The sequence below is a fragment of the Zea mays genome, chromosome 7, assembly GCF_902167145.1.
Source record: "Zea mays cultivar B73 chromosome 7, Zm-B73-REFERENCE-NAM-5.0, whole genome shotgun sequence".
NCBI lineage: Eukaryota > Viridiplantae > Streptophyta > Magnoliopsida > Poales > Poaceae > Zea > Zea mays.
Genome location: NC_050102.1, coordinates 89,889,842 through 89,907,268, shown reverse-complemented (window position 1 = coordinate 89,907,268; position 17,427 = coordinate 89,889,842). Strand labels below are relative to the sequence as shown.

At 48.9% G+C, this 17,427-nt stretch overlaps 1 protein-coding gene across 4 annotated transcripts; it reads left to right on the top strand.

Moving 5' to 3' along the window:
• Positions 1–5,984: 5,984 nt before the first annotated feature.
• On the top strand, positions 5,985–8,991 carry LOC100272413 (uncharacterized). Of its 4 annotated transcripts, none has more exons than XM_008652819.3 (5): positions 5,985–6,296; positions 6,602–6,744; positions 7,320–7,437; positions 7,586–7,788; positions 7,873–8,991. In XM_008652819.3, the coding sequence occupies exon 5, from the start codon at positions 7,910–7,912 to the stop codon at positions 8,759–8,761; it is 852 nt and encodes a 283-aa protein (XP_008651041.1). In that variant the 5' UTR covers positions 5,985–6,296; positions 6,602–6,744; positions 7,320–7,437; positions 7,586–7,788; positions 7,873–7,909; the 3' UTR covers positions 8,762–8,991. The 4 variants fall into 4 exon arrangements, with proteins under 4 accessions (XP_008651041.1, XP_020395934.1, XP_008651042.1 ...); XM_020540345.2 differs by having other exon boundaries at positions 6,031–6,296; positions 6,695–6,744; XM_008652820.2 differs by lacking the exon at positions 6,602–6,744 and having other exon boundaries at positions 6,031–6,296.
• The last annotated feature ends 8,436 nt before the right edge of the window (positions 8,992–17,427 follow it).

Genomic DNA, 17,427 nt, shown 5'->3' with positions numbered 1-17,427 from the left:
ATCTTGACCTTGAGGTAGGTGTAGTTGGGGATGGCCATGAACTTGGCGTAGCATGGCCTCCCCAGTACTGCGTGGTAGGTTCCTCGGAACCCGACCACCTCGAACGTGAGGGTTTCCCTTCGGAAGTTGGAGGGAGTCCCGAAGCAGACGGGCAGATCGAGTTGTCCAAGGGGCTGGACGCGTTTCCCGGGGATGATCCCGTGAAAAGGCGCCGCGCCGGCCCGGATCGAGGACAGATCGATCTGCAGGAGCCCGAGGGTCTCGGCATAGATGATGTTGAGGCTGCTGCCTCCGTCCATGAGGACCTTGGAGAGCCTGACGTTGTCGATGACGGGGTCGACAACGAGCGGGTATTTCCCCGGGCTCGACACGCGGTCGGGGTGGTCGCCCTGGTCGAAGGTGATGGGCTTGTCGAACCAGTCTAGGTAGACTGGCGCCGCCACCTTTACCGAGCAGACCTCCCGACGCTCTTGCTTGCGGTGCCGAGCCGAGGCGTTCGCCACTTGCCCACCGTAGATCATGAAGCAGTTGTGGACCTCGGGGAACTCCTCTGCTTTGTGATCCTCATTCTTGTCGTTGTTGTGGGCTCGGCCACCTTCCGCCGGTGGCCCGGCCCTGTGGAAGTGGCGCCGAAGCATGACGCACTCCTCGAGGGTGTGCTTGACGGGCCCCTGGTGATAGGGGCACGGCTCCTTGAGCATCTTATCGAAGAGATTGGCACCTCTAGGAGGTTTCCGAGGGTTCTTGTACTCAGCGGCGGCGACAAGGTCCGCGTCGGTGGCGTCGCGTTTCGCTTGCGACTTCTTCTTGTTCTTCTTCTTGGTGCCGCGCTGAGTGGACGCCTCGGGGACGTCTTCCGGCTGGCGGCCCAGGGGTTGTTTGTCCTTCTGGAAAATGGCCTCAACCGCCTCCTAGCCATAGGCAAACTTGGTGGCGATGTCCATCAGCTTGCTCGCCCTGGTGGGGGTCTTGCGACCCAGCTTGCTCACCAGGTCGCGGCAGGTGGTGCCAGCGAGGAATGCGCCGATGACGTCCGAGTCGGTGACGTCGGGCAGTTCGGTGCGCTGCTTCGAGAATCGCCGAATGTAGTCCCGGAGAGGCTCTCCCGACTACTGGCGGCAGCTTCGGAGATCCCAGGAGTTCCCAGGGCACACGTACGTTCCCTGGAAGTTGCCGGCGAAGGCTTGGACCAAGTTGTCCCAGTTGGAGATCTGCCCCGGAGGCAGATGCTCTAGCCAGGCCCGGGCGGTGTCGGAGAGGAACAGGGGAGGTTGCGGATGATGAGGTTGTCATCGTCCATTCCACCCAGCTGGCAGGCCAGTCGGTAGTCCACGAGCCACAGTTCCGGCCTCGTCTCCCCCGAGTACTTTGCGATGGTAGTCGGGGTTCGGAACCGGGTCGGGAACGGCGCTCGTCGTATGGCCCAGCTGAAAGCCTGTGGACCGGGTGGTTCGGGCGAGGGGCTCCGATCCCCCCCGCTGTCGTAGCGTCCCCCACGCCTAGGGTGGTAGCCTCGGTGCACCCTCTCGTCGAGGTGGGCTCGACGGTTGCGGTGGTGGTGCTCGTTGCCGAGGCGACCCGGGGCCGCAGGCGTCGTGTTGCGAGTGCCCCCAGTGTGGACCGAGGCTTCCCGCATGAATCGGGAAGTCGTGGCGCAATTCTCCGAGGGGTACCCCTGCCTTCGGGAGGCAGAGCATTTGGCCCGTCGGACCGCGACATCCTCCAGGAGATTCTTGATCTCTCCCTGGATACGCCGCCCTTCGGTGGTCGATGGTTCCGACATCGCGCGGAGTAGTATTGCTGCCGCAGCCAGGTTCTGGCCGACACCACTAGAAACCGGTGGCGGTCTTGCTCTGACGCCGTCGGCAATGCGGTGCTGGATGCCCTGGGGTAGATGACGCGCTTCTCCGGCCGGAGCTTGGTCCGCCCATTCCTGCCCGATGTTCTGCCGGAACTGCTCAAGTGTTCCTGCTCCCTCGTCGAGCCTGGCCTGCATCTCGCAGATTTGCTCGAGCTGTGCGTCCTGACCCCCCACAGGGACTGGGACCACAGCTAGCTCCTGAAGGATGTCAACGCGAGGCGCAGGCCTAGGGGGATCACCGTTTTCCAGCATGCTAAGATGGTTGCCTTCGCCGGGACCCCCTAGATCGATGTGGAAACATTCACGACTTGGGACGCAGTCCTCGTCGCCAAAGCTGCGGCTGCCATCGGAACAATCGGAGAGGCAGTAGTCGCATGCGATCATGAAGTCCCGCATGGCACTAGGGTTACCGAGCCCGGAGAAATCCCAACAAAAGTCGGGCTCGTCATCTTCCTCAGAACCCGAGGGTCCGTAGGTCGAGACGGCCGTCAATCTGTCCCAGGGCGACCGCATATGGTACCCTAGAGGGTTTGGACATGCCTTTACGAAAGCGTCCACCGAAGCAGGGTCGCTTGGTGGATCGCAGCTGGATCTAAAAGGCATAGAACGGGAAACGGTCGATACCTCTTGATCGACGGGTGGTGACGAAGTCGCGTCAGGGGCGGACTGCACCGTTGTCTCAGGTACGAGGCTGACACCCAGCAAGTCCTTCGCGAGCGTGCTGGCATCGTCCGTCCGCTTGGAGTTGGCGTGTTGCGGGGAAACGACGCTCGTCTTTGTCTCAGACGCGAGGTCGAAGCCCGACGTGTCCCCCGTTGGGGCGCCGGCGCCGTCGACTCGCTCGACAGCCGACGAGGTGTCGCCTCCTGCTTGGCCATACCTGCCCCGCCTCCTCCTCCGTCAGCGGGGAAGGTGACAGGACAGACCCGGATGTTGCTCTTCCGCCACGAGGGGAAGACGTCGTCGATTCCACCGCCGGCGGGTAGGCCGACGGCCGCCATTGTCGCTGTCGCGCGGCGGAGGAAGGAGTATCATGTCGTAGCCACCGTCGAGGGACATGAACTCAAGACTCCCGAAACGAAGAATCGTCCCGGGTTGGAGAGGTTGCTAGAGACTACCCATCTGGAGCTTGACGGGAAGCTATTCGTCAACACACAGCAGGCCCCTACCTGGCGCGCCAACTGTCGGCGTTTCGACCCCGGGGGGGTCCCTGGACCGACGAGTAAATTGTCGCCGCGTGTCCCAGCCCAGATGGGTCGGCGCGAGACGGAGCACGAAGGGGGGAAGGGAACAGGCAAAGGGGAAACCCGCGGCCTTTGTGTTGCCCTGCGCCCAGGTCGGGTGCGCTTGCAGTAGGGGGTTACAAGCGTCCGCGTGGGAGAGAGCGAGAGACTTACGCGTCGGCCCGTTCTCCTGTGCGGCCAACCTTCTCGTAGAGAGCCCTGGACCTTCCTTTTATAAGCGTAAGGAGAGGGTCCAGGTGTACAATGGGGGGTGTAGCAGTGTGCTAACGTGTCTAGCAGAGAGGAGCTAGAGCCCTAAGTACATGCCGTCGTGGCAGCCAGAGAGGTTTTGGCACCGTGTTCGTGTGATGTCTTGGCCGTCGGAGGAGCGCTGGAGCCTTGCGGAAGGACAGCTGTCGGGGCTGTCGAGTCCTTGCTGACGTCTCCTTGCTTCCGTAAGGGGCTGAGAGCCGCCGTCGTCATGGAGCACGCGGGGCGCCATCATTATTTGTTTACCGGGACGAGCTAGATGGGACGTCGATCTTGTTTCCCGTAGCCTGAGCTAGCTAGGGGTAGGGTAATGATGGCCCTTCCTGTGACGTGGTCGGTCCGAGCCCTAGGTCGGGCGAGGCGGAGGCTCCTCCAAGGCCGAGGTCGAGTCCGTCTTCTGAGGCCGAGGCTGAGTCCGAGCCCTGGGCTCGGGCGAGGCGGAGTACGTCGTCTTCCGGAGCCGAGGCTGAGTCCGAGCCCTGGGTCGGCGAGGCGGAGTTCGTCGTCTTCCAGAGCCGAGGCTGAGTCCGAGCCCTGGGTCGGGCGAGGCGGAGTTCGTCGTCTTCCGAAGCCGAGGCTGAGTCCGAGCCCTGGGGTCGGGCGAGGCGGAGTTCTTCGTCTTCCAGAGCAGAGGCTGAGTCCGAGCCCTGGGGTCGGGTGAGGCGGAGTTCGTCGTCTTCCGGAGCCAAGGCTGAGTCCAAGCCCTAGGGTCGGGCAAGGCGGAGTTCGTCGTCTTCCGGAGCCAAGGCTGAGTCCGAGCCCTAGGGTCGGGCGAGGCGAAGTCCATCTTCCGAGGCCGAGACGGGGGGCCGAGCCCTGGGGTCGGGCGAGGCGGAGCTTCCTATGGCGCCCGAGGCCGGACTTGGCTGCTGTCAGCCTCACTCTATCGAGTGGCACAACAGTCGGAGTGACGCAGGCGGCGCTGTTTTCTTGTCAGGTCGGTCAGTGGAGCGGCGAAGTGACTGCGGTCACTTCGGCTCTGTCGACTGAGGAGCGCGCGTCAGGATAAGGTGTCAGGCCATCCTTGCATTAAATGCTCCTGCGATATGGTCGATTGGCGTGGCGATCTGGCCAAGGTTGCTTCTCTGCGAAGACTGGACCTTGGGGGAGCCGAAGGTGTGTCCGTTGCTCGAGGGGGGCCTCGGGCGAGACGTGAATCCTCCGGGGTCGGCTGCCTTTGCCCGAGGCTGGGCTCGGGCGAGGCGAGATCGTATCCCTTGAGTGGACTGAGCCTTGACCTTAATCGCGCTTATCGGGCCTTTGCAGCTTTGTGCTGATGGGGTTACCAGCTGAGATTAGGAGTCTTGGGGGTACCCCTAATTATGGTCCCCGACAAGCTGCTAACCAAAAATTCAACCGAAAACTCAGTTTGTATATAAAATTTTTTTTTTTGTTAAGGTACAGATTGAACCAACTCAAACATGAAATAAAAAAAAAACTTAAGGAGTTGTATGTACATTGTTTATAGATGAGGAGAGTAATTTAGACTCTTCCTTTTGTTTATAAAATGCTACCCAGATTCACTTTTGAGATTTGGAAGAGTTTTTTCATATAAAAGACAACAAATGTTCGGAGCATGCCATGTTTGGAAGGTAACTCCAGCTGGTTGCATGACAGTCTGAGGCCTATCGTGTCATGTTGCATGATGACAGTGGATACGCAGTCGCAAAGACCAGTCCAAGAGGCTCAAAAACGCATACCGAACTTTTTGGCGAGCCAGCGTGTGAACATGGATGCATGCGTGGAGCGGAGGGCGCACCGAAACAAAACCCCTATTGAGGAAAGTGCGGCTCACCTCACCTTTGTGCGGCTGCTTCTCGACGCCTTTCAAACAGACATGGAATATCTATAGAGATGAACACTAAAGCGACTAGGGAAAAATTTTTGCGTAATAAAACTTGTTGGGTAATCGTTATACAATTAAACTACCAAAAACAATAAAAAGTCATTGATCCACTTTATTATTTATCTTACTAATGTATTAAAATTTAACCTCTCTAAATTTAAGATATGTAAAAAAGAGAAAATTCAACTATTTTTAATTCGTAATATTAAATAGTTTTTTGGTCTTGTAACATAAGGTGAAATAGAGTTTAACATTTGATATGTTGATAGAGTGAATAACAAAATACATCTATAAATGCTTTAAGACTTTTTTTCCCTGATTTTCGATAGTTTGATTGCATGCCGATCATAAAAAAACTTGATTACACAATGATTTGTGTCAAGTGAAGAGAACTTGGTATCGATACGATACATATCGTTACGGATGTTTATTGTTTTATTTTAGTTTGATAAAAAAGAACAATAATAGCAAGCCTTTTCGTGAAAAGTGTATTAGTTTTTGAAAAAAAACACTTTGTTTTTTTATTAAAAAATTACGGCAGTTAACGTATTTTAAAATACAGAAGAAGAATCAGAACATCATTATCGTAGAATTTTGGAAATCCAGCAATGCTACAATTGGTTCCAGGTAGTCTAGTACCTGGTATCAGCTGATATAAATAAATATAGACATTAATGGTAAATCCGGGTACACAGGACGGCGTACCCGTGGGATTTTGCGGTACGCCCAGGCCCAGGCGGCATTACCATTATTATTACTATTATTTGTTGTTATATAATTTACTGTGCCTGCGCCATCGCCTCACACGTTTCGTCTCCCTGCACCGCTCCTCCTCATCGTCGTCTCCCCACCTGACCTGACCCGACCGAACCGACCCGACCACTCCTCCCCTGCTCTTCCGCCCCAAGCAAGACCCATTAAACCCCCTCGCCCTCTCCTTTCGGGGCTCATCTCGCCTCTCCCCCGTCCCCTGCCTGGACCCTCCCGATCCGCCTCTCCTCGGATTCCGGGTGGTTCCCATTCCATCGACGTACCCCCTAGTATTCACTGCTTCGGTGTTGTGGGCTCCGTAGATCGACGTGGCACCAGAACTATCGTAAGTGCTGTGCTCTCTTCTCTACCCGGTCAGTTGCTTCTTCTTGTTCGGGCGAGAATTGCGTTTCGATTTTCCTTTGATTCTGCGATCTAGTGTTTTTCGGGTTATTTCTTTTCATGGTATTTAATTTTCTCTGGGCATTATACGTCGGTGACAACGTAATACTTCTCTGTTTTTTTTACATCTATGAAACCAATCAATTTCTCGTGGGAATAGAAAAAAAAAGATAGCAGCTTTGTTTCTCCTATGGTCTGGTTCACATCGGGCCTATTTCTGATTCTTCTCTCTATTTGATTGATCCGCAGCGCGCTAGCTGTTGATTTATGTCGCCTGCTCTGCTGCCGCTCCATGGTTCTGAGCTCACGTCGTCAGCATCCTCTTCTTGCTCCTTTCTCCAGCCTGGGCAGGGGGGCGCCAGAGACTGCGGGTTTCGCTTCAGGATCTCAGGGTAATATAACTCGCTGTTCGATTGGCTGGTTGTTTCACACCAAGGATTCAATCTGCTCTGCTACTCTCTTCCATCCAGTCACCAGTTTATATACATAGAGATTAGAGAGTGGCTATGGTATCTGTTGTCTCTCTGTCCGACATTAATAATAGGGTTAATTGTATACATGCCACTCAAACCCTTAATAGTAATGTATGGCAGCGCAGCCCCTTGCTAATTTGTTCAATGTTGTCAGCATGATTTTTCTTATCCGCGCTCCTTAAAAATGTTTGGTCATCTTACAGCTGTAAATATAATACTAATATGGAAGTTGCCATGACTCAACTGATCAATTTCTTACCATGTACAGTAATTGCGTTCTCTACTATTCACGTTAATTCCCACATTTGGCAATAACCAGCTCACAATGCGTCGAAACGTTTTCATAACTGAATCTCCCGTTTCCTATGATATGATATGACCATCAAAATGCCACCTTTTGGTTTGGCATGCAAAGATGGAGGTTTACATAAGTAAATATTGTTCCGTTTATTTGAATTTGGAAAGTTTCCTCTAGTAATGCACAATGGTTTCAGATTTGGATTTGGGGTGAAGTACTCTGGGTTTCTACATTTAGGCCCTCGCTTCCTACTTTGCCGCACCTGAGATAGTAAAAGAGTTCAAGAATCCCCCCCAAATCACAGTCAGTCTTGGGTAAGTGTTTAACTACAAGGACATATTTCTTGAATTATTTATCAATTGTATCTGCTGTTTTTACTGTCACAAAGATTTCCCTTTTTCAAAACTTGATTGAAGCAGGTGCATCATCTTACAATCTTGTCTGGTTTGTATATTCTATCAGGTCTGGTTTGGGTGGATTTCATTACGTTTCCTCCAAGTTCAAACAGCCAGCAGGATTTCCGAGTTGAGTCTGAAGATCTTCGCTTTTCCGGTTTCCATCAGAAGTTAGAGAGAACCCCTATTCTGATTTGCCAGATTCCATCTGTGCTGCAGTTCTTGCGCAGTTCAAGAGACTGCCCCAACTTTATCCAAAAAGTTTCCTCCGTATGTAAACATGTATCCTATTCAACATACGTGAAACTGTAACCTTACATTTTTATATTTCAAACTAACCTAACCTGTCTGCAGGTCTCATTTGTGGTCAATCTGGAAGCGGTGTGTCAAGATGCGGCCCTCGGTGCAGAAGGTCCGCATTTTCTGTTCTGATCCTGATGCTACTGACTCATCTGATGATGAAGATGGCCAGATCATCGCAGTGAAGAAAATGGTTATGGAGATACTAGTCCCAGTGACAAACTCGAAGACATCTAATAGTCTGAAGACCCTTGTGCCGTGTGGAGCAAAGGACCTGGAGGTTTCAGAGAAGAAGGGTAAATCAAGCAGGTTCCGTGGCGTGCGCAGGCGACGCTGGGGTCGATGGGCAGCCGAGATTCGTGATCCTGTGAGAAAAACCAGGAAGTGGATTGGCTCGTATGACTCTGAGGAGGCTGCTGCTGCGGCATATCAGGCGTATGCAAAACAGATCCGTGAAGAGTTGCTAGCCATCAAGAACCAACGGTCTGTATCAGAACGTGCAGCTCTATCAAGTTCATCCTCGGTTTCTTGCGTATCTTCGTCTCCCCCATGTGAGCAGACAGGGCATGAACCGCAGACTAGAGTGCTCGTGGAGAAAGATCCTGAGCCTGTAGATGAAGTCTTTCTGAACTTCTCTCTCACACCCAAGGGGATTTCAATGGACGATTTGTTAGGACGGATAGATGAGATTCCTGTTTGTGACGACCCTGTCAGCCCAACTGATGAGCTTCCACTTGACAATTTCACGAGCCTGGAAGATGCATTCCCGATCAGCGATTTCATCGGTTCAAGAGATGAGCATCTGTATGAGCACTATATTGGCCTGGCTGACATTAGCCACCTGCCTCTTCCAATGGATGATCCAGCTTTCAATCTGGATGCAGAGCTTGATTGGAGTGGGTTTGACTTCGCTGCGATTGAAGGTGAACTTGATGTCCTTTGAGGCTGCAATCAGTGATGTGTTATACTGAAACCTGCACTTGCTTATGTTGTATTCAGCTGAAAGCTCCTCTCTATGTTTTTTATATTTGTCAGAATACAACAATGAATACGGATTCAGGTTTCAGTCCATCTATGTCAGAATACATGAGCACAGTTTCTTTCATTTTGTTCTTAGAAAAACTGATGACATATGGGTGCAGTCTATCTCTAACAAGGAGTTCGCATTTTTAATACATTTTCAGTAGATTTTGTCTTGCTTCCTTGCAGTCTGCAGCGGCGTGGGCAAATCAGGTTTGGGATGGTGGGGTTTGTCCGTCCGGGGAGCCTATGACAGAGAACGAGAATGGTTGCGGCCTGCGGGGCAACGGGGACTCCAGTTCTCTATCTACTTGGGCCTAGAAACACTATCGGGCTAGGCCGTTAAGAATGCTGAGGTGGTGTAGGATTTACTGGACCATGCCGCGGGCCATGAACCATGCCCCTGTGAGAGATAGACAGTCATAGACAGGCCCGCGAGCTGTCAACTGTCGGTCACCCAAGTGCCGACCGGAGGAACCAAAGCACGTAGAGAAGCGAGAGAACACCGCCATGGAGGGGGGGAAAGGGAAATCGGGCCACCATAGTCAATCCATGTGCTCGTCACCAAGCCTCGAGGGTCATGATCGTCGCTTCGCCTAGGCGCATGGCGCTCCGGCCCGCTCTGTGTAGCGCGTGTCTGAATATAGAATAGTGCTCCGTGGCGCCAGTGAGCCTTACGCCGGCGACCGCTTCGCCGCAGTGGCTCAGCCACGCCGTGCTAGAGGAATCGGATGGAGGCGATGGTCTGTGGACCGTTGATCTCGCGACATGAGGCTTAGATTAGATCCTAGGATAACCCTTCACGTAATAAAATCGGGACCGCCAAGGGTTCGGATTTGTTAATGGCGTGGTCGCGCGAGGGCTGTGGATCTGGTATCGAACGACCGCGAGCGCATACTGGTTTGTTTATAAGATTAGTTTAATCTGCACCGTGGGCTTCAGATCCAACGGTCCAGGTTCAATGGTACCCCTTCGCCGTGTCATGTTTGCATAAGGGACCCCCTGACTATATCAAAAATAACCCGCTGTAAGGAAAATGGACCCCGGGCCTTTTGGCTAATTGAGTTTTGGTGTTTGATGAACAACACAATCCGTGAACTAATAAGTTTTCAAGTGTTTGTGTTTGTAGTTCACAGGATGCGAAGAGAATTGGACCAAGGCAATAAGGATGCAACACCTCAAAAGAAGACATAAAAAGATGCATAGGAGTCCAATACTCAAGAACAAAGAAGCCCGAAGAAATCAGCGAAGAAATCCAAGATAAGGGCTGTCAGCCAGCGCCTGGTGGCGCACCGGACATTGGTGTCCGGTGTGCACCGGACTGTCCGGTGAGGCACCAGACAGTCTGCGCAGAGAGGCCGCAGACAGGCGCTCTCTGGCTGTAGCACCGGACTGTCCGGTGTGCACCGGACTGTCCGGTGTGCCACGGGCAGACGGCAATGGTCGGATCCAACGGTCGACTGCTACAGGCGCCAACGGTCGGCTGACGTGGCGTGCACCGGACACTGCACAGTGGATGTCCGGTGGTGCACCCGACGACAGAAAGCTGCTGCTTTCTGTCCAACGGCTAGTTTGGGGTGTAGAGGCTATAAATACCACCCCAACCGGCCATTCTCAAGTGTGAGAGCCCAAGCAACATACCAAGACACATAGTGCATATTTCCAAGAGCTCAAACACCCAAGTGCTTAATAGAATCACTCGGTGATTAGCGTAGGTGCTTTGCGAAGTGCTTAGGTTAGTTAGACCGCTTTAGCGCTTGCTCTAGGTGAACCCTAGATTGTTGAGTGAGTTTAGATAAACCTCACAACCCCTCGGCTCTTGCGTGAGTCGTTGTAATTGTACCGAGTGGGGCGAGAGTCTTGCGAGACCGTGACAACCGCGTTTGTGTCACGGCCGCCACCGTGTACCGGAGGGAACGAGGCCCGCGGCGTTTCGGCCGGAAGCTTGATAGTGGAGACGGCGGGGAGCGTCCGAGAGGAGCCGGAAGCGGAGCACCACTTGCGCGTGGAGAAGGCCCGTGGCTCTCTACGGAGTTACTCGACCGTGGTGCTTGGCCCTCGCGTGGGCTTCCCTTTGCGTAGGGGCACCAACGAGGATTAGTCGGGACCTTGCGTGGTTCCGGATACCTCGGTAAAAATACCGGCGTCATCCACGAGAGTTTGCTTCTCTACTTAGCTCTTTACATTCCGCATTTATATTAAGCATTTAAGTTTCAATCTTGTAGTCATACTTATTTAGTGTAGATTGAAACTTAGCCTTTGCGGTAGAGATAGCAACACTTAGACAAAACCTAGTTTGCACATTCTAGTTTTGATTATTTGCATAGGTTCTGCTCTAGGGATTTAATTGTGGCCTAGTTTAGTAAAAGTTTTAGAAGTCCTAATTCACCCCCCCTCTTAGGCGTCACCCGTTTCCTACAAGTGGTATCAGAGCCCGGTTTGGCTCATTTGAAACGCTTTAGCTTCACCGCTAAAAGAGTCGACGCTTTTTAGAGGAAGGGATGGATACCCATAGGCCACCACACTTCGACGGCACTAACTTCCCATATTATAGTGCTAGAATGGCTTGTTACCTAGAGGCCGTTGATCTAGGTGTTTGGAGAGTCACTCGTGACGGGATGAAACCCCTCAAGAATCCCGAGAAACCCACCACGAGTGAGGAAAAAGAAATCCATTTAAATGCTAGAGCCAAAAATTGCTTGTATGAATCTCTTAGCATGGATATTTTCAATCAAGTATTTACCTTGAAAACTGCTAATGAGATTTGGCTAAAATTGCATGAGCTCCATGACGGCACATCCAATGTCCGTGAGCAAAAACATTGCCTAGTCTTAAATGAGTATAATTCTTTTGCCATGAAAGATGATGAGCTTGTTAGAGACATGTATTCTCGTTTGAATCTAATAATCAATGAGCTCAACTCTATTGGCATTAATAAGCTAGGTGATGCGGACATTGTGAGGAAGATTATCTCCCTGCTACCACAACAAAGATATGGGAGCATCATCACCATCCTTCACAAAATGGAGGATTTGAGCAACATGACCCCGACCATTGTGATTGGGAAAATCGCGGCCTTTGAGATGTCGCGAAAAATGAGTCGGGGAGAGGAGCCAACTTCCTCAAAGCCATATGCTTTTGCATGTGATGAAAGGAAGGGCAAAAAGAAGGCTCCCACTCCAAGTTCCTCAAGTGAAGAAGAGGAAGAAAAAGAAAGTGATGATGGTGAAGATAATCAACCATGCACATCATCCTCCGAGGACGAAGAAACAATCCGACGCGTCGGAAAGGTAATGAGGATGATCCGCAAGATTAATCTAATGGGTGTGCCCCTGCAGGTCGAGGATCTTCTCTTTAACATTGACAGGAAAAAGCAAAGGAAGAGAGGATGCTTCGCATGTGGGGAGAAGGGCCACTTCAGGGACAACTGTCCAAATATGGCCAAACCCAAAAAGGAGAGGAGCAAAGGCAAGGCGCTCACAAGTGTTAGAACTTGGGATGATTCTTCAAGTAAAGATGAACCTCCAAGGACGCGCAGCCACCGGTCCTCGTCACGATCATCACGGTCATCACACAAATGCCTTATGGCAAGAGGTAACAAAAGCATTCCATCCTCTAGTGATGAAAGTAGTAGTGATGATGAAGGTGAGGGAAAGGCCTCTCTAGAAGAGCTTGCGGAAGCCATAGAATTTTTCCAGGATGTTTGCACTAAGCAAAAAGCTCAACTTAAAACTTTGAAAAATAAGTTGGTTAGCTCTCAAAATGATTACAAAGGTTTGCTAGAAAAATTTGAAACTTTTGCAAACTTAAATAGTGAGCTATCAACTAAAATTGAGCTATTAGAATCTAGTGCTCCATCCACTGCTACCGATGATAGCCTTATTAAAAAGAATGAAAAACTTAAGGCTAAGTTAGCTAGCTCCCAAGAAGCTATTGAAAATTTGCTAGAGAAAATGGAAATTCTTAGCATACACAATAATGAGCTAACTACTAAGCTAGAAAACATTGGTAGCACCCCAGCAGCATCTTTAGTTGAAATAACTGAAATAATTAAGAAAGATGCTTTTACTTCCTGCTTTGATTTAATTGATGATTCTAACCCCTGCAACCAAGTCGTTGTTGAGAATATTGTTGTAGAGACATGTTCGGATGAGGTTGCAAAGGAAAATGAACAATTAAAGCAAGAAGTGGCTCGCCTTGGCAAGGCTTTGTATGACAAGAAAGGCAAAGCCAAACAAATCCGACCTCCACAGGATAACACCACTACGGGAGTGAACAAGCCTGTAGAGGGAGGAACTATGATTTGTAGGCTATGCCACATGGAAGGCCACAAGTCTTTCCAATGCAAGGCGATGACCGGGGATAAACAAAGGCAAAAGCTCAAGCAAAAGCCATCAAGTAAAATCTCCAACACCTACATCAAAAAGGTGAACAAAAAGGATGCTATACCATATTTGATCAAGAAGAAAAAGAATGGAAAGGTGATAGCAATCAAGGCCAACAAGCAAGCCAACAAAGAAAAGGGGCCAAACGCATCTGGGTGCCAAAGGAGATAATTTCAACCATGAAAAGCACCAAGAAGGTTTGGATCTCGAAAGGGAAGTGAGTGGACCAAAGGTCTTCGGGAAATTTGGAGACTTGGCAAAGTTGGGATGTATAACATGGGGTACATCATACTAGATCAAGTTTATTGCCAAGTGGGTTAGTGAAAACTTTGGACCCAAATTTCCCACCCATGACTGAGGTAACTAGCTTTATTGTATTCTTCGTTTTTAGATATGCGTATCTATTTATCTTTTATCTAGTTTACCTTCCTTGCCTAGTATTACATTTGTTAAGTACTCTTGTTTAAAATCATGCATACTAGGTAAATCATATGGTAGGAGTGCTTGTTCTTAATTCATATACTTAAGCAAACCTACATGGCTTAAAATGTTTATTTAAGCATGGCACATAGCTTTTATATAACTCCATAGTAAATGATGCATCAATTGAAAATTTTTGATCTCTACAAAGTGTATCATTTAACTTATATGTGCCAAAGTAAGGATTATGGATAATTTGCCCCTCTTGATATCAAATCAAAGTGCATGTCTCCTACAAGTATTCAAAACTTGTATGCACACCTTTAGGGGGAGGTTACTCTATAATCTAATACTTTGAGACTAACACCTTTTCAAGTCTATTTCATGTGATAGTCTCATTGTAAGGAAAATAAGGTCCCCGGAGAAAGACAACAATCTTCCACTGCAAAATCTCCAAGAACTCTCATGTCTCTCAAGCTCACCATTGACTTTCAATTGGTATCTTTTGAGACTACATTCAGTATCATTTACATGTCTTCTCCAATATTTGATTAGACTATATTTCATATCATATGCTTCCATGTTGCCAAAAATGCATAAGTAGTTAACTCATATTCTGTTACCTATGCATAAGGGAAGTTAGTCTTTTCAAATCATGTCTTGCACCTCTAATTTTCACATGCTTTTTCCTAAGTAGAGGAGACAACTCATTTAGGGGGAGTAATCTTTTGAGGACTCCTTCAAGTGGTATCATTCACATAGTTTAATTTAATATCCTTCTAGTGATATCATTTGATACAATTCTTGATGAGGGCAAGCTTTTATTTACTTCCTACATGCTTTTAATGTCTTCCTTTTAGGTGGTTGATGCCAAAGGGGGAGAAGTTTAGGGACCAAAGCAATGAAAACTATATCAAACACCAAACACCACCAATTTAAAATTTTATATCTCCAAATGACTTTTTCAAGTGGTTTTGGTTATTTGGTCCAAAAATAGGAAGTAAGTGAATTATGGAGTTAGGGGGAGGCTTAAGTCCATAATATCACATTGTGGGGACAATCATGCATCTTAGCAAGTAGATTGAATATTTTCACTCAAATACTTGTATTATTTGCTTGCTTTGGTTGTGTTGTCATCAATCACCAAAAAGGGGGAGATTGTAAGGAAAATGGACCCCGGGCCTTTTGGCTAATTGAGTTTTGGTGTTTGATGAACAACACAATCCGTGAACTAATAAGTTTTCTAGTGTTTGTGTTTGTAGTTCACAGGATGCGAAGAGAATTGGACCAAGGCAATGAGGATGCAACACCTCAAAAGAAGACATAAAAAGATGCATAGGAGTCCAATACTCAAGAACAAAGAAGCCCGAAGAAATCAGCGAAGAAATCCAAGATAAGGGCTGTCAGCCAGCGCCTGGTGGCGCACCGGACTGTCCGGTGAGGCACCGGACAGTCTGCGCAGAGAGGCCGCAGACAGGCGCTCTCTGGTTGTAGCACCGGACTGTCCGGTGTGCCACGGGCAGACGGCAACGGTCGGATCCAACGGTCGACTGCTACAGGCGCCAACGGTCGGCTGACGTGGCGTGCACCGGACACTGCACAGTGGATGTCCGGTGGTGCACCGGACTGTCCGGTGCACCCGACGACAGAAAGCTGCTGCTTTCTGTCCAACGGCTAGTTTGGGGTGTAGAGGCTATAAATACCACCCCAACCGGCCATTCTCAAGTGTGAGAGCCCAAGCAACATACCAAGACACATAGTGCATATTTCCAAGAGCTCAAACACCCAAGTGCTTAATAGAATCACTCGGTGATTAGCGTAGGTGCTTTGCGAAGTGCTTAGGTTAGTTAGACCGCTTTAGCGCTTGCTCTAGGTGAACCCTAGATTGTTGAGTGAGTTTAGATAAACCTCACAACCCCTCGGCTCTTGCGTGAGTCGTTGTAATTGTACCGAGTGGGGCGAGAGTCTTGCGAGACCGTGACAACCGCGTTTGTGTCACGGCTGCCACCGTGTACCGGAGGGAACGAGGCCCGCGGCGTTTCGGCCGGAAGCTCGATAGTGGAGACGACGGGGAGCGTCCGAGAGGAGCCGGAAGCGGAGCACCACTTGCGCGTGGAGAAGGCCCGTGGCTCTCTACGGAGTTACTCGACCGTGGTGCTTGGCCCTCGCGTGGGCTTCCCTTTGCGTAGGGGCACCAACGAGGATTAGTCGGGACCTTGCGTGGTTCCGGATACCTCGGTAAAAATACCGGCGTCATCCACGAGAGTTTGCTTCTCTACTTAGCTCTTTACATTCCGCATTTATATTAAGCATTTAAGTTTCAATCTTGTAGTCATACTTATTTAGTGTAGATTGAAACTTAGCCTTTGCGGTTGAGATAGCAACACTTAGACAAAACCTAGTTTGCACATTCTAGTTTTGATTATTTGCATAGGTTCTGCTCTAGGGATTTAATTGTGGCCTAGTTTAGTAAAAGTTTTAGAAGTCCTAATTCACCCCCCCCCCCTCTTAGGCGTCACCCGTTTCCTACACCCGCGATCCAGACACACGTAGAAATATTTAATCTAGGTCCTAAAATTTATGAATTGCACCCTGAATAATTAGAAATTGTTAGACGCAGCCCAAGTTCTTGTTTTCTTAATTGAAATTATTCTTGGAAATCATTTTAGGTGTAAAATAAATGCAAAAATGTATAGGAAACTTAGATAAATCATATCTCCTACATTTTAACTCCGTTTTTTAGTGGTTCTCGAACCCACGATCTCGTAGCGACGTGTAGATTATTATCTCGAAGTTTGTTTCCATGGTTTGGTGTAATGTTATTGTATCCATTATTTGCTTATTTGCATGTATTGCTACGAATAGAAGTGAGGTTACAAGGAATCTGAAGCCTAAACTTTGGAGAAGCATTTGGAATCGCAAGTAAAAGTCAAGTTGTTTCCTTGATCACATTTTTTAACCTAAGAATGTTTATGTTTCTGATAATCATCATGGCATGCTTAGGTTAAATTGATGAGACCTAATAGGTTACCTAGTTTTGTTTACCCCACACCTTGCATACAAATAAATTATTGGGTAGTCTTGTTATTGCTCTACATGATTTTGGGATTAATGTTGTTTATGATTCGTGATCATGTTCTATTATGGTTTATTATTGCTGGTTAGCTATACATGTTAAGATTACTTTGTTTAATTGGAATATAGAACGACCACTCGAGATAACAGTGCTACCACAAGGGTGGAATGGGATGCCCTTGGCTGATTAATTAGGTATGCTCGTGAGAGATTACCTTATCCGAAAGGGACAAGCAGGGAGGAGTTGCTACAAGTATAGGGAGGTTCTCAGGTCGAACTGCCTATGGTAGCTTTTCGGACGAGGGGTTCCTATACCCCCTCTGCCTGAAACCATAGCGGTTTTTCTCAAGTTAGTGAAACTTTGTAAAGGCCTCGTAGTGAACCATCGCTAACTCACCTTGGAAGTTTTTAAGGGTCCGTACAACTCCGAGCGAAAATGAACACGACTTGGGGTAAGGATGTGCAACCTCTATAGAGTGTAAAACTGATACATAAGTCGTGCTCATGATCATGAGCGCCTCGGACCCTCACATGAGTAATTTATGAGATTAAACTTAACCTGTCATGCATTGCATTATGTGATTTCTATATGGTATTTCTATATAGATCAAGTATTTAGTTGGGTTGATATTTACTTATACTTAGTGATTGTTAATAAAATTTTGACCAACTTAATTAAAAGCAATGCTCATCCTTAACTATTTTCCTT

Bases quoted from the DNA above. Each gene is read 5' to 3' on its own strand.
- LOC100272413 (XM_008652819.3), top strand. From the start codon at position 7,910: ATGCGGCCCTCGGTGCAGAAGGTCCGCATTTTCTGTTCTGATCCTGAT.